The sequence below is a fragment of the Thermobia domestica genome, chromosome 14, assembly GCF_964235325.1.
Source record: "Thermobia domestica chromosome 14, izTheDome1.hap1.1, whole genome shotgun sequence".
Lineage (NCBI taxonomy): Eukaryota > Metazoa > Arthropoda > Insecta > Zygentoma > Lepismatidae > Thermobia > Thermobia domestica.
The window spans coordinates 10,995,070-11,010,021 of NC_137467.1; the positions used below are offsets into that span (position 1 = coordinate 10,995,070).

The following is a 14,952-nucleotide window of genomic DNA, read 5'->3' on the forward strand; positions in this document are numbered from 1 at the left end:
ATAAGGGTCGCAGAAAGAGACCAAAATACGACAAAAGCACTCCAAAAGGATATCTTCACCCAATGCATTGTTGACTTCCTATTTTCTTGACCGGTAAGTACCAGGGTCAATATGGGTAAGTAGAGAACATGTGAGCTCTGTGCGTCACGAATACGTTGGTTGAGTTGATTTTGAGTTTAATGTCCCGTTCAGCAGCGAGGCTATAAGAGACGTGGACTGACTGATTAACATGGAATCCGAACCACATGATCTCCAGCCGGGAATCGAACCCGGGTCTCCCACGCCAAAGGCGCGTACGCTAACCGCTTAGCCACGGAAGAGCTCACGAATATGTTGGTCTCGATGTCGCAGACGCACCAGTGAGGTGTGTTCGAACCGAAATCGAAAAACCGATTGATGGTCCCGACAGTGTTGTAGTCACTTCTCGGGTCACCGTGCGCCACTGGAGAGGATTCCGGTGGAGATCTTTGGGTCTATCCTGATCTCCTGACTGTTGCGTAATTCTATGCTGCATACTACTCATGAAACCACAGCTTCAGCAGGAGTTTTAAAAGAAGTGACAAGAACCAGCCCAGAAGCACGAATTGTTTAATTGTGGGGGCGTGTATCCCCGGTGACCGACGGCCCCTCGGACAAGATGGGTATGGGGAGAACATGCAGACACTAATTTCCGAATATGCAAACCCCAATGTCGCATTTGAAATTGTTTCAGTGCTAGAGCCCAAAACGGCTAGACACTGCTGATCGCTCTCGGCTATTTCGTGTTCTGGTAAAAGTAAACTTCTAGTGCCAAAACACTTAATTAGCCAGGACATACCACTCGACTTTTGAAACTCGTGCCTTTGGGGTGATATGTGGTGAACACTTAATGCTGGCTCTTTCGCTATCTCTTTCTTTCATATAGCTCCCCAATTAGCCTCATGGCGATAGGTGGACGTCGCAGTGCCTACACCATCTGGTGAATACGATTGGTCATCCATCTTTCCTCTGGTCAGACCCGGTACTGCTCGGTTTTGCTGATCTCATGTAAACGATTAGAGTGTTGAGGTGTAAAAGTAAAATTAGATCGACTTAAGTACCGAGAATACAAAAACATTAAAAATCTTACCTCGAAAGCTTCTTTTATAAAGGGCATCTCCAGTGACTCCTTACTTTCTTGACCGGTGAGTACTAGGGTGTAGGCTATATGGGTATGTACAGAACCGGTAGGCTCTATAGGTCACGAATAAGTTTGGTTTCTATGTCACAAAGTGAGGTGTGTTCGAACAGGAGTTGAAAAACCAATCGACGATACCGACAGTGTTGTGGTAATTTTCTCGGGTCACCGTGTACCACTAGAAATGCTTCCGGTGGGGATCTTTGGGTCTATCCTTATCTCCTAACACTGTTACGTAATTCTATACCGCACACTACCCATGAAATCACAGCGATCTAGCAGGATCTTCACAAGAAGTGACGAGAATGGGTCCAGAAGCACGAATTGTTTACTTGTGTGTGTGTGTGTGGGGGGGAGTATCTCACGTGACTGACGGGCGCCTCGGAAAATGTGGATATGGGGAGAAGCATACGGGATAAGCGTCGTCTGTTTATAGCTTATTTCATACACAACAAGTGTATCGGATGAGTTAAGTAAATTTAGACAATCGAAATACATCGATTCATATTATGTGGAAAAATTGAAAACGAAAGGCATTATCATGAAGAAGAATATATTTACTATTCCATCAAAACTGGAGAAATGTTACGTAAGAAGGATAACCTGAAGAAATATCGCGCTGAAATTTCTCCTAATTTTTGATGGAACAGGATATATAGTGATTGATTTGATGTTATATTACATGAGTATTACAAAAAAAAAAAAAAAAAAGTGGATATTTTCATGCTGTTACTGTAAGCATGCTTTACAAGCATTTTATTTCATCAAACATACCTTTAAATATCTATGGCTGTCCCGAGTCACAAAGAACACTGTTCCACCGCCACATCCATTAGGAATCATATTGTTGAAAAGGAATTTCTTTGCAATAAGTACACCTGTCAGAAGTACAAAAAAACATAATATAAATATTGCAACATAATTATATATGGCGGAACCTGAGCAAAATGGAATTTTTATCCAGTTATATAACGTTTAAATAAACTTGTTTGAAGCGGAATCTTGACCAGTTAAAATTACTTTTTTGCTGTTTCATTTCCACACACTTGTAAAACTGAAAAAGAAACAGTATTGCAGCTAATGATAAACGTTTGAAGATAACTTCAGGTAATCAGTTAAGGCAAAATCTACGTTCTTTGTACTTACCTGGAGTTTGCACCCCACCAACAAATTTATGAACTGAGAAAAATATTGCATCTTTACTGACAGCTCCTTGGTCAAGACCTGGTACCACTGGATTCATGTCCATTTTCACATAAGGAGCTGGAAAAATGAGAACATAAAACGTAAAATCTTACATTTTTAACTTACTTCACTTAACTTCTACTCCGCATCTCAGTATTAAAGTAACGATTAAAAAAAAAAAAAAAAAAAAGTACGATTATAAACGTAATAATTCAAAATTGAACTTTCCTTGCACCCGCAGCTATGAGTTTCATTTAAGAATTCATAATCATTCATTTTGACCCTCGCTGGGGCTATGGACACGATCACTCCGTCCGCAAACTAGAATACATTTTTGTTTTATTTTAGTCCTGTACCAAAAGAAGAAACACCACGTATTCTTTTCGGTTCTGTAATAAACATATCCTGTAACACTAGTTTACGGACGAAGTGATCATATTGCAAGGTTCTACGTGTGCTCGTTAACATCACGCACTGGCTGTAAACAAACTTCAGATGACAACACGAAGAAGACAAAGACAATCATCGTCAACGATCATCAAGTAACGAAGAAGGAAAGTCAACAGGGCTGTAGTACACGGCGGTACACGCCGTATACCCTCTGTTTAATCATAAGTCTTTAGAGTGTACCTTCTGCATCGAAGCGTATAGTACTTTCTACTTTTTTCCTTTATATTTATTTATTTATTTATTTATTCATTTAGTCAGGTCATTATTGCAATGATAAAGTGACTATATCACCAGAGGCTATGGGAATAGATCGATTCAAAGCGGCGTATTTTTTGTTCTGAGACGATATCCTAGCGTTTTGAAGGTCGATGATTCTGATATTTCGCTTGTTCTCTGCTAAAGAGAACCAAACTTGTTCGATATTTTTAAACTAAGGTATGAATATTTTCAATATCATGCTATGTTATAGCACGGCCAACAAGAGATGGTCTCTGACGTTTCTTACCACATGCGGTGGGACATTGCAGCCCCTACTTTGATACCAGTGTTACGAACCACGATCACTCTGTCTTATACCATTAATTAAATTGCCACTACAGCTACACCGAAAAAAACCTTGACACACGAGTAGTGGAAATGTCACTGCGAGCTGTCAGAGACGTTCTCTTACTGGACGCACTATAATACGTAACTTTGAGCAGAACCTATTAAAAAAAACGAAAAAAAAATCATGTATTAATAATTTTATAGAGTTAAATTTGGACATCATTTTCTTACTTCTGGCACGCTGGGCGCAATTTTCTCTGTTGCTTCTCAAAGTAAGTTGGTTCTTTCTCCATATCTACACCCATTTATGTTATTAATGGTGTGATTTAAGTAAGGAATGTAATCAAGAATATAACATGAAATGCTTTTAGATTATATAATAGTAATATATCATTTATATTTAAATTCAATTAATTCATGTATTGTACATTGCTCATTAAAAATGACTTCTACGTCCTTTGTGACAATCATAGATGATCACAAAACAGCATATACTCCCTGAAAATTTTTGGACTACAGCACTGGAAATCAGCAACATTTCTGTATAAATGGAGCCCACATATTGCAGAAGGCATCAATCTACACTGATTGATCAGCACTTCACCACTCTAGGACGCCTCGTCTTTTGGTTTTATTCCCACTCCCCTATAAGACACCTAGTCTCTGAGATTGGTTTAAAGGGACAAGTTTTGCCGATAGATGTCGCTACAGTCTTCGTATCTTTCCCATGTATTTTTTACCTTTCACGAAAATTTGCAATTTCTCTTACAAATTTCAACCTAGAGACTTCAAATTTTTAGAGAAGGAACTTCATAACCTATTCAAGGGAACAATCCGTGCCGATTTTTTATTTAAAATTTTCTTCAGTTTAAACAGTTTCATTGTTAAAGGTTTGGGTATCCATTTTAACAATCAAGCCATTTCAACAATGACGAAAATTCTAAATAAAAAATCCTCACGGATTGTTCCCTTTAATACGTTATGAAGTTCCTTCTCTAAAAATTTGAAGTCTCTAGGTTGAAACTTGTAAGAGAAATTGTAAATTTTCGTGAAAGGTAAAAAATACATGGGAGAGGTACGAAGACTCTAGCGACATCTATCGGCAAAACTTGTCCCTTTACACTACTTTACACTAACCTTAACCACCAGAATATCTAAGAGGAACTTGTATCTGATCTGTAATATTTATTACTATTGTATATAAGAAGGAACTTTTATAATAAAAGGGTGATTGGGAGAGTCCAAAATTTCCGTCTACTATCTTTTTAGTTCTACCCTCAAAGACGGAATTTTACAATATCCATGGTCCCAGTGTGGGCCGAAATATTGGCCTTTTATGGATTCTTGAAAGAAACGCCAGCAGGTGCAAGATGAGTTAAGTTTTGTGTTAAATATGTATCCTAGAGCGTCTGTTAGCAATTATCAATAATGAATTATTTACTGCAACGCCTAGAGCATCTGTTAGCAATTATCAATCATGAATTATTTACTGCAACGCCTAGAGCATCTGTTAGCAATTATCAATCATGAATTATTTACTGCAACGCCTAGAGCATCTGTTAGCAATTATCAATCATGAATTATTTACTGCAACGCCTAGAGCATCTGTTAGCAATTATCAATCATGAATTATTTACTGCAACGTCTAGAGCATCTGTTAGCAATTATCAATCATGAATTATTTACTGCAACGCCTAGAGCATCTGTTAGCAATTATCAATCATGAATTATTTACTGCAACGCCTAGAGCATCTGTTAGCAATTATCAATCATGAATTATTTACTGCAACGCCTAGAGCATCTGTTAGCAATCATCAATAATGAATTATTTACTGCAACGCCTAGAGCATCTGTTAGCAATTATCAATCATGAATTATTTACTGCAACGCCTAGAGCATCTGTTAGCAATTATCAATCATGAATTATTTACTGCAACGCCTAGAGCATCTGTTAGCAATTATCAATCATGAATTATTTACTGCAACGCCTAGAGCATCTGTTAGCAATCATCAATAATGAATTATTTACTGCAAAAAAGTCCAAAAAAAGCACAACCAAAGATAATGACAATCATCACTTGTTTTACAGAAGTGAGGATCTGTTACTTGAACACCTTGTTCACTATTGTTCTAATAATCAACGAACTCATACGTAATATTTCAAGTGAGTGAAAAAAGAATGTCGACTGCTAACTTAAAGCTGTTTTCCTTTTTCAAGCAACAATATTTACAATAATTTTGGTGAAAATCAAGAGATGAATGTTAAAATTTTGTTCAGATTCAAATTGAATCCATTCTACTTTATTATTATTGTTTAACGAAAAAAAAAAAAGAAAAAAGACCAAACATCAAACATGCGAGGAGTGATCAAAAAGTAAGGTTACAAAGCCTATAATGAAACGTGTATATATTATTTCATACAACCAATACAGCCAACAGATACTACATACATTAGATTATTTTTCGAAGTAGTTTCTATATCGGCTGAGGCACTTATTGCATCGTGGGATGAGTTTACAGATTCTCTCCTGGTAAAAATCCTGTTCTCGCGTGTTCAGCCACGTTATCACGAAGTGTGAATATCGTGCGCAATGTGACGAAGGCTTCCGAACGACATCTCCAATTCTGCCATCAAATGCTGTAACGTGATCCTCCTGTTGTCCTGAATCAGTTCCTCCACGCGAGCTGTGTTCAAACCTGTTGATGCCATGCAGGATCGGTCACTGCCTTCCTCGTCGGTACGTTTTATTTCTACAAACCTCAAACTTCATTCTGCGGCATGCTGACGAGACATTACAATCTAAACCTCTACCAGCCGCGGTTCCATGTTTCGCCCACAGAAATCGAATAACTGAGCGGACTTCTTCGCGAGACCAGTTTTCCAAACGAGTCGCCATTTGTGTATACATGCAACTAGTGCCATACGTGGCAGGTGGCTGAAACTCTGTATTAAAATTAACGCACACTCCTCATTTCTCTATAACAGACGAAACTCCAGGAATACTGGCCTCGTAACCTTAGTTTCCGATTCTTTTTGGTATACCAATGGACAGTTTTCACCAACTGAAGCAAAATTATATGGATCAGTGCAAAAACTCGGCGTAGGATTTCGAAATAAAAACAAATTACTCTTGGAACCTAAAAGTTGATCGTAACCGAGAACAACAAGACCCTGTTAACATGACACCGATACTGAAATCTACTAAAATGACTGAATTACATATGTATGAATATGCGAATGCTTTTATGCTTCAAGGTTGACTTTTGTCTATCGCCTTTCTATCAGTGGCGGCTAGTGTTAGTGTTGCAGCGTTGCGCAACGACCAAAGTATTCAAGAAAAAAATATTATTAGCAATTGTAGTAAAGAACAGAAAACGTACTTTCTAATACCCCCATATATACTTTAAATAACATATTTTTTACTTCTGTAACTGTCCGTTCCGTTAATCCGTTTTAAAAAGCGAAAAATAATCCGTCAGACAGTCTCTAATTTATATTGCGTTGCAGCGAGCATACAACGACCAAATTCCTTCAGCGCGGCAATTGAAGCGAATGTTAAGTCTCCTTTCCCCTATCTCAGAAGTTAAAGGCTCTGGTCGTTGCAGTGCTTCTGCAACACAGCATGGTTTCCAGTGAATGAGAAGCTTTTTCGCGCTAAATAAGATTTCTGAATTTTATTTCACTAGCAGTTAACAAGTGCAATTTGTTTTTATGCATTCATATTTTTAAATTACGGGACTATACTGAAGCAAATCAATATAATGACAAAAAAAAAAAAAAAAAAAAAAGTGATTGCAGAATTATAAAATAAGAAAGAAAATATGTAGTAGAGCAGAAAACATATGAAAATAGACCCGCATTTACAAGTTAATTCTTGCATATATATATATAATGAAGGCTTCTTATACAGTAATTTGTGAACCAAGTATTAATAAGTCAATATGTAGAATCCAACCCCCCCCCCTCCGCTCTGTGGATAGTATTTTAGTATATACATATTTCTTTTATAAAATAAGTATATTTTATACTGTTGATAATTTCCACATAAAACTGTATGATGGGGAACACCACATTGAATTTGGGACTAGTTATCAATGCTCAGGGGCGTAGCCACCGGGGGGCGGGCACCGGGTCCGGATCTCCCAAAAATTTCGAAACTAGACTAACATTTGTAGACTGTCCTAACGAACTATAGTTGTTTAACAGAGAAATTATTGATATAGGCTAAATATTTTATTTTACGCCTCATCACATACTCTTTCTTTTCTTATAAAAATAATCGTTCTATCATTTTCTCTAAAAATATAAGTGACAGTAATTAAGAATTACTTATGGTCTTTTCGGGTGCAGTATAAGACATGTTCGATATTACATAGACGTATTGAGCCTCTCTCAAATACTTTGGACCCCTCCCAGCTAACATACTGTTCCTACATCTGGCGGGTTTCAAGGTTGCTTTCCAGAACGTATGACATTTATAAGCATTGTTTCGTCTCATGTGGAAGTATATTGTGTCCGTCGTGCATTGCGTAACAACCAAGACGGATGATTTGGAATGTAGTTTTTTTTTCTTTTACGCACCTGTGTGTGTGTTGATGTATGAATAGGGTTGCCAACTCTGTAAAATAAAAAAAACCGGCACCTTCTTAAAATTCCCTATGATATAGATATAGGCGTGAAGTATCTCTGTTCGGATCTATCCATGGCAGGGAAATGTACTATCATGAACAAAAGTGCATTAGCACATATATTCTGTATATCCTTAGAAGATTCACTAATAAGCTTAAAAGATACATTGTGCTATAAATGAGAAACTGAAATTGATCAATCGGCATTGATCAATTTATTCTATTTACCAGTAACTACCATTTCTTTAAAATTATCGAAACAGATGAACAAAAGTATAATAATCTTTATGTGACAATTTTGGATTTGGAAAATGAAATTCACTCTTTAAACATATAGGGCCTTATGCAGAGTCGTTCTGACGTGTGATTAGTATCATACTACAGAGTTCGATTAACATATGTTTCCTGCAGTAGTCAGGCCTTTAATATGACGCTAATCACACGTCAAAATGACTCTGCATAAGGCGGATGGTCTCTACTTCAACTACAGGAAATTGCTTTAAGAAGTCCTTTTCCTATCTTAATAAATGTATCAAATTCCTTGAAAGTAAATTTCAAATTTTCCCTGATACAGTCCCTGTCATCTCTCTAAAATTATCTAAACAGGTGAACAAAATATATTAATCGTTTATAGATGGTGAAAGGTAACAGTTTTGGGCTTAAAGAATGACAGGGGATTCAATATCTATATTTCGAACTAGATAAAATTGCTTCGAATTAGATACGAATTTGAAAAAAAAAAACGGTCATAAAGGGGCTGGTGAGAAGTTTGTATCCGTCACCGGCTTTAATCAAAATAACAGCATTTTTTCCGGCCGACCAGTTGACAGCCCTATGTATGAATATGTGACATTCGCAATTCATATACAAGTACCTCTTTTGTATCAGCTGTTTTGGTTATTAGTTATTGGGTTTAATTCTGTAAATAACCTACAAATTCTGAATGAATTGTATACCATGACTTCTGTAAATAACTCACAAAAAATTGCCCAGCTTTCAACTGAGGAAAAACTTGCAATTAAGGCTTAGACAAGCAAGCGAAGTGCAATTCAGGTGAGTGTTCGTAAAAACACCGGTTTAAATTTACAGGACACCTTATGGCAGTAATGTTGTATGCATTAGATACATTTTCACAATTTATTTTAAATTTTCCTAGACAAATTGTGAATAAAGCGTGTTCAATGTACATTTTTTTATAACATTAATCTCTGCTACGAACTCTCTTCAGTCTACACTGAAGAGGAATTCGGATCACTGTCAGGGACTGAGTTTGCTAGAATGAATTGTTCGCAATAATCGAGAAAAAATATTTAGTGAATCTACAAAGCTTCTGAAATTAATATTAACTGTACCTATGGCGTTAGCAAAAGAAGAAAAGTTTTTTTTCACATCAAAAAAATTGACACTTTCAAGGAATTGAATGTCCCAAGAAAGGTTATCACCATTGGTTATGCTTTCCATCGAGAAAGACCTGACAATAAGAATACTAGAGTTCAACCAGCATGTATTAGACAGATTTGCTCCCATCAAAGAGAGAAGAATGAACTTACTAATTAAATAAGGTAATTAATCGGATAAAATGTTCTGCATTTTTTTATTTTATTAAAACATAATTTTATTTAATTTAACATGTCACATAGCATTTGCATCTAAAGTTATGCTGATTAGTCAATGAGTCCATTTTATATCTTCTGTCTCCGATCGTTCGTACTGCAACACCCGAAACCACAATCCACCGGCCGCCACTGCTTTCTATTCCTCTATATTTATGTGTTTAGTAGCTTTTATGTTAATTGAGCAATGTTCACTGTATTTGAGATTAAGCTTAGTACGAACTCGATACCTGACACTCAAGGACAGTAACTGCAACATATACGTGATATCAAAAGATGTTTGCAGAAAAAAATCAATAAACAAGAAACTTATTGTGAACATACAAGCAAAAAAGCAGAGATGGCCAGCCTTATAACGTGCGACACACATACTCAAATATTAGTATAAAAGCTTGAAGAGCAAGGGTAGTTTCTAATACAGGACCAATATGCAATTAAACTCCGTGAAATTATTACTGTGTTTACTCGAATATAAGCGCCTTCCCCCCAAAAATTGTGTCGGTTCTGAGAATCTGTTTACTATCCGGATACAAGAACCTTTCATAAAATCACTAAAGAAAATTCACGCCATTGCCAAACTAACTGCTCATCCTCGGCTACAAAACAAGTGACTTGTCAGAAGTATCTTTTCAGATAGAGCTACCGGTAGTACACGTATGCTTGGATTTACACACGGTGTAATGAACTGAAAAGTTTAACAATTGACGATACAACCTCTACATTTCAAAACTATCAAATCATTGCTATTGTTTAAAAATACATTAAAATGGGTCTAACGATATCTCTACTACTCTTGAATCACCCGACCGATATCAATCAAGTTTTCAACATAGATGAGGTTCGGGCCTGGGATGGTTTTCATCATTTCACTTTGACGGTAGAACTTAGTAACTCTTCAACAACCCGACCGAACTCGACGAAACTTTTAACACAGACCGTCTCATATATTCTCGCTGCTGAAAGGGACGTTAAACTCAAAATCAACTCAATTTTAACATAGATGAGATTTGGGCCTGGGATGGTTTTAATCATCTTACTTTGACGGTGAAACGTAAAGGACACGGAAGGGGGCAGATATAGTTTAAAAAAATGAAAATAAAAATGACTGTGACTTTCATCTGACCGACCTCGATCAATTTTTCAAACATAGAAGAGTTTCGGACCTGGTATTGTTTTTATCATATCACTTTGACGGTGTAACTTAGGGAAGGGGCAGGAAGAAGATATTTAAAAATAATCGAAAATGACCGATATTAGTATCGAATCCATAATTTCCGGGGTCGCTGAGACGAACAGTGACACTTCCGATGCCGTTTAAATCCAAATTTGGCCCCCATTCGTACTCGTAAAGAGGGATGGTGACATGTAAAAATAATTGAAAATGGCCGATATTAGTGTGGAATTCATAGTTTTTGGGGGTCCCTAAGTTGATTGGTAACAGTTTTGGTGCTCTTTATGTTTAAAATGAAACCATTACCCCCGTGCGAAGAACGGGCATTCTGCTAGTATCTTATAAAACTAAGCTGTAAGACTAAAATGATGTAAATACCTGCTGCAGCATAATCCCAGAAGGCCAAAGCTCCATATTGATGCAGAAGCACTGTAGTCGCAACGTCGTCTGCTAATATTCCAGTGATGTTAGACGCTGCAGAGAAACACCCTATCAGCTTATTTCCAAGGGCCTTGTGGAGTTGCAATTGCTGTTCAAGATCCGCCAAATCAAGGAATCCCTCCTTGGTTTCTGCTATCCGAACTATCTGTAATACATACATATAATAAAAACTAGGTTATATTATCATGTAATATTGTGCTACATTATGTAATGAAAAAATCATATTCTATATATCGGATGTATGAAATGAAATGAAATCTTTAGTTTAACGTCCCACGATTATGCCCTTTAGGATAAGAGAGTCGATGATTAAAGCAAGCCAATAGTGATGGAAGAATTGGTGGAATGAGAAAGTGGGAGGAAATGGAAGTACCCCGAGAAAATCCACGCACACGATGTTGTCCACCACAAATTTACTTGGCCCGGGATCGAACCAAGGATTCCACGTACCAAAGGTAAGCGCTTTACCACTGAGCCACCGTGCTCCCTTACCGAATGTTTGATACAAAATATCCAGTTAATAGCCTAAATCACAAACGGTTGGAGAGCTAAAGTTAAAAGGATGGAACAAAAAGCAAGGTTTAAAAAAGTCATAGGGCGCATTGTATGGAACTGTTTACCCCATAATGTCATTCTATCATGGTGCGACGGAGAGGAGGAGGGGGGGGGAAGTAAAGGCGCTCCGGAAAATTTTCAATAGCAAGGAATCTTCCAATTTTACGTCCCGGTTATGCCGGCTAGGCTAAAGAAGACAGTGATTATGAAGATGGAATGAAGAAAGTGGGAGGAAACGCGAGAACCCTGAGAAAACTTACGCTCACGGTGTTTATCCACCACAAAGTCCACTTGGTGTGGCCTGGGATTGAACCAGGGACACCACGCACCAGAGGTGAACACTCTATCACTGAACCACCGTGGCATTTTTTCAACAGCAAGGTATATAATTTTCTACACTATTGAAAAGAACATGAAAAAACTTTTGTACGAAAAAGTATTTTGTGTGGGTCAGTTTACGAAATGGGCACTTTTTTTTTTTTTTTTTTTTAACTTTCGCATAAAATGTCCAAAGCTTATAAATTAATAACGGCTAGAATTAAAGAACAGAACGAGAAGTAAGACCGGAAAATGTCATTATGGTTGATGAGACGTAGTGCTCTGCTTGACCCACAGGACCAACTGTCATGGTGCCCGGGGGGGCCTCCTAAAAATGTATGTAAATGGTAAGGTGTGTACTTGATGAATCATTAAAACTATTTTTGGAAAAACGAACAATTTTATAGAAAGAAGTTTTTCATATGGGATACCGTTTACGAAATGAATGTGTGAATTCCACCATTTTAATGTGAATTCTTTCAAAGTCAGATAGAACTCAAGTCTGTTAAATAGTGAACATTTCGTAAACGGTACTCCACAAGGGAAACTTCTTTCTATAAAATTGTTCGTTTTTACAAAAATAGTTTTAATGATTCCTCCTAATCACATGACCCTACAAATGTTATTTGCTTTTTCATTGTCTTTTCAATGGTGTAAAAACATACTTTGCTACTGAAAATTTCGGGCGACTCCCGGGACCTTATGATAGGGAGATCATCATTCCATTCGATGTGCCTTATACCAAATATTTATCTCATATTTTGTTATACTATTTAATCTTCGATCATCAAATATATACTTTAGTTATCAACTACTAGGGTGGGTCTTATTTTCCCTTTCAAACCAAAGTAACCAATGAGCTCAATTGAATAATATTAAGTGACCACAAGGTTTCAGTACATTTACAGTATATAATATGAGGCAAAGATATCTTGTAAATTTGAAACGGCTGCAGGAAGTGACCATATCTTGGCTGGGGATAATGGAGATATAACCGTATCTACTACTGTATAATACCAACATGGCGGCCATCTTGAAGTTCGCCATCTTGGATTCAGGTCCAAATGTTTTAATAAGAACGACGGGGATGACGTGACGGGGTAGCTTTTTAACACAAATACACATTCTGACGCTATTTCCAACTTATCTCTACCCGTTCAATGGTTATTACCTTCATAATATCTGTTTGATAACTTGCAATTGTCTTTCCAAACTTCCAAGGTATCTTTTGCTCATATTCTAAAAGCTAATTTTGAAACTAAGTGTGCACTGAGGAACTAGATTACAGAAACTAATTATAATCACATTCAAGTTCATTTTAAGTTTTGAAGTATATTTCTGGATGTGGGTCTTTTTGATTTTATTGTGGATTTTACCCCCTTCCCCCCCAAAAAAAACTTCTTTTTTTGGGGAGCTGGGGGAAATTCCAACAACCCTGCGTGAAATACTTAGTGTTTTGAATCAATCTGAACTCACACTACCCCTCCCCCATTATTACATATGCATTTTAATAATTTTAATAAGCAATAAAAATAACGATAAAAACTCGGCTCGAGGTAAGTCCGGCGTCATGCAATCAAAACAAAATTACGTTATTTTTTTTTTTATCAATATAGAAGATAATACCTGCTTACATTTGCATCACTCTGCACTGTGTATTGCATGTAGTTTAGCCAATGAAAAAAAAAAAAAAAAAAAGGTAATTTTTTAAATAGATTTTCCTCTAAGCTAACTGTCTCAGATAGCAATCTCAGAAAAAGAGCGAGAATGAATCCCGTAATTACATATGCAAAACAGAAGTAGATTCATGCATCTTGTCATGTTCTTACGGACTCGAGCTCTTCAGGAAAGATCGCGAGTAACAGTGTTTCTAAGAAAATAATAATAATAATAGCAACAGGAAGTAATTTAACAATAGCTGCAAGGTGATGAAAATAAGAAACAAAAAGGAAAAGTAACTGTTCATAAATAGGTAAGCATATATCAAATATATACAGTGAAACCTCCATAATACATACAATTTTTTGCTCTCCGACAGAGCCCTTCCTTCTACGGACACGGACAGTCCTCTTTTCTTCTGAACCGAACATTATAATTAGGGGAGGCAAGGGGGCAGTTGATCCCCACTTTTTTTTAAGTGACCCCTTAATGTATATGGTTTCATTTGAAAATTTAGAGCTTTTGTATGTATTACTGGTTCATAGAAAAAAAAAGTATCATATAATATTTCCCGTTGTGTGAGTACATATTGGTTATTTGTCTTCCCGTGGAATTAAGAAAGCTACAGGAATTGCGTTTTAATTGCAAATCAAAGCAATTAATATTGCAATTGCGTATTTCTTTAAATGTCATAGCATATGCTTGTAGTATTTACTCTCTTTCATTTTCTAAGAGTAATAACATACATTTAATGGCATGTGTGGAATTAAAAATATAAGTTGTTCATTAATCCCGGTTTCAATATAATTTTTGCATAACAAGCCTCATTTTTTATTACTATGATTTATTATCCTTTCTATTTATTTGTTTTGCACATTTGTTATTAAATAATATGATCAGACAATTTTTCAGACAGAATTTTAAGATGTTCATGAGCAAGGAATCAAATCTCTTCTTACACTTTCGTTGTTTAAGAGTACGAAGGACTAGTACCTACTTGCGTTGCTCTTGTCAATTTACTTAATAAAATAATGAAATACGATATACGGTATTTTAACTGACAAAGATAGTATCCTATCAGTTATACAACCTTTCATCTAACGAAGTGTTAGAAACAACCAGGAAAACTAACATTGATATACAAATTTTCAGATCATGTCCCCCCCCCCCCCCAACACACATACACTCTTAATGTCCAATTGCCGTCACTGGCCAGCAATTATTCTCAG

General features: G+C 36.6%; 1 protein-coding gene across 1 annotated transcript in view; it reads right to left on the minus strand.

The window, feature by feature from the left end:
• Positions 1-14,952, minus strand: part of LOC145669521 (uncharacterized) — a 307,844-nt gene that overhangs the window by 47,024 nt on the left and 245,868 nt on the right. Inside the window, exons 4-6 of the mRNA XM_081737700.1 lie at positions 11,129-11,336; positions 2,303-2,419; positions 1,931-2,034 (exon numbers count right to left, since the gene is read on the minus strand). Of these exons, the coding sequence (XP_081593826.1) occupies positions 1,931-2,034; positions 2,303-2,419; positions 11,129-11,336 (429 nt within the window). The remainder of the gene's footprint in view (positions 1-1,930; positions 2,035-2,302; positions 2,420-11,128; positions 11,337-14,952) is intronic.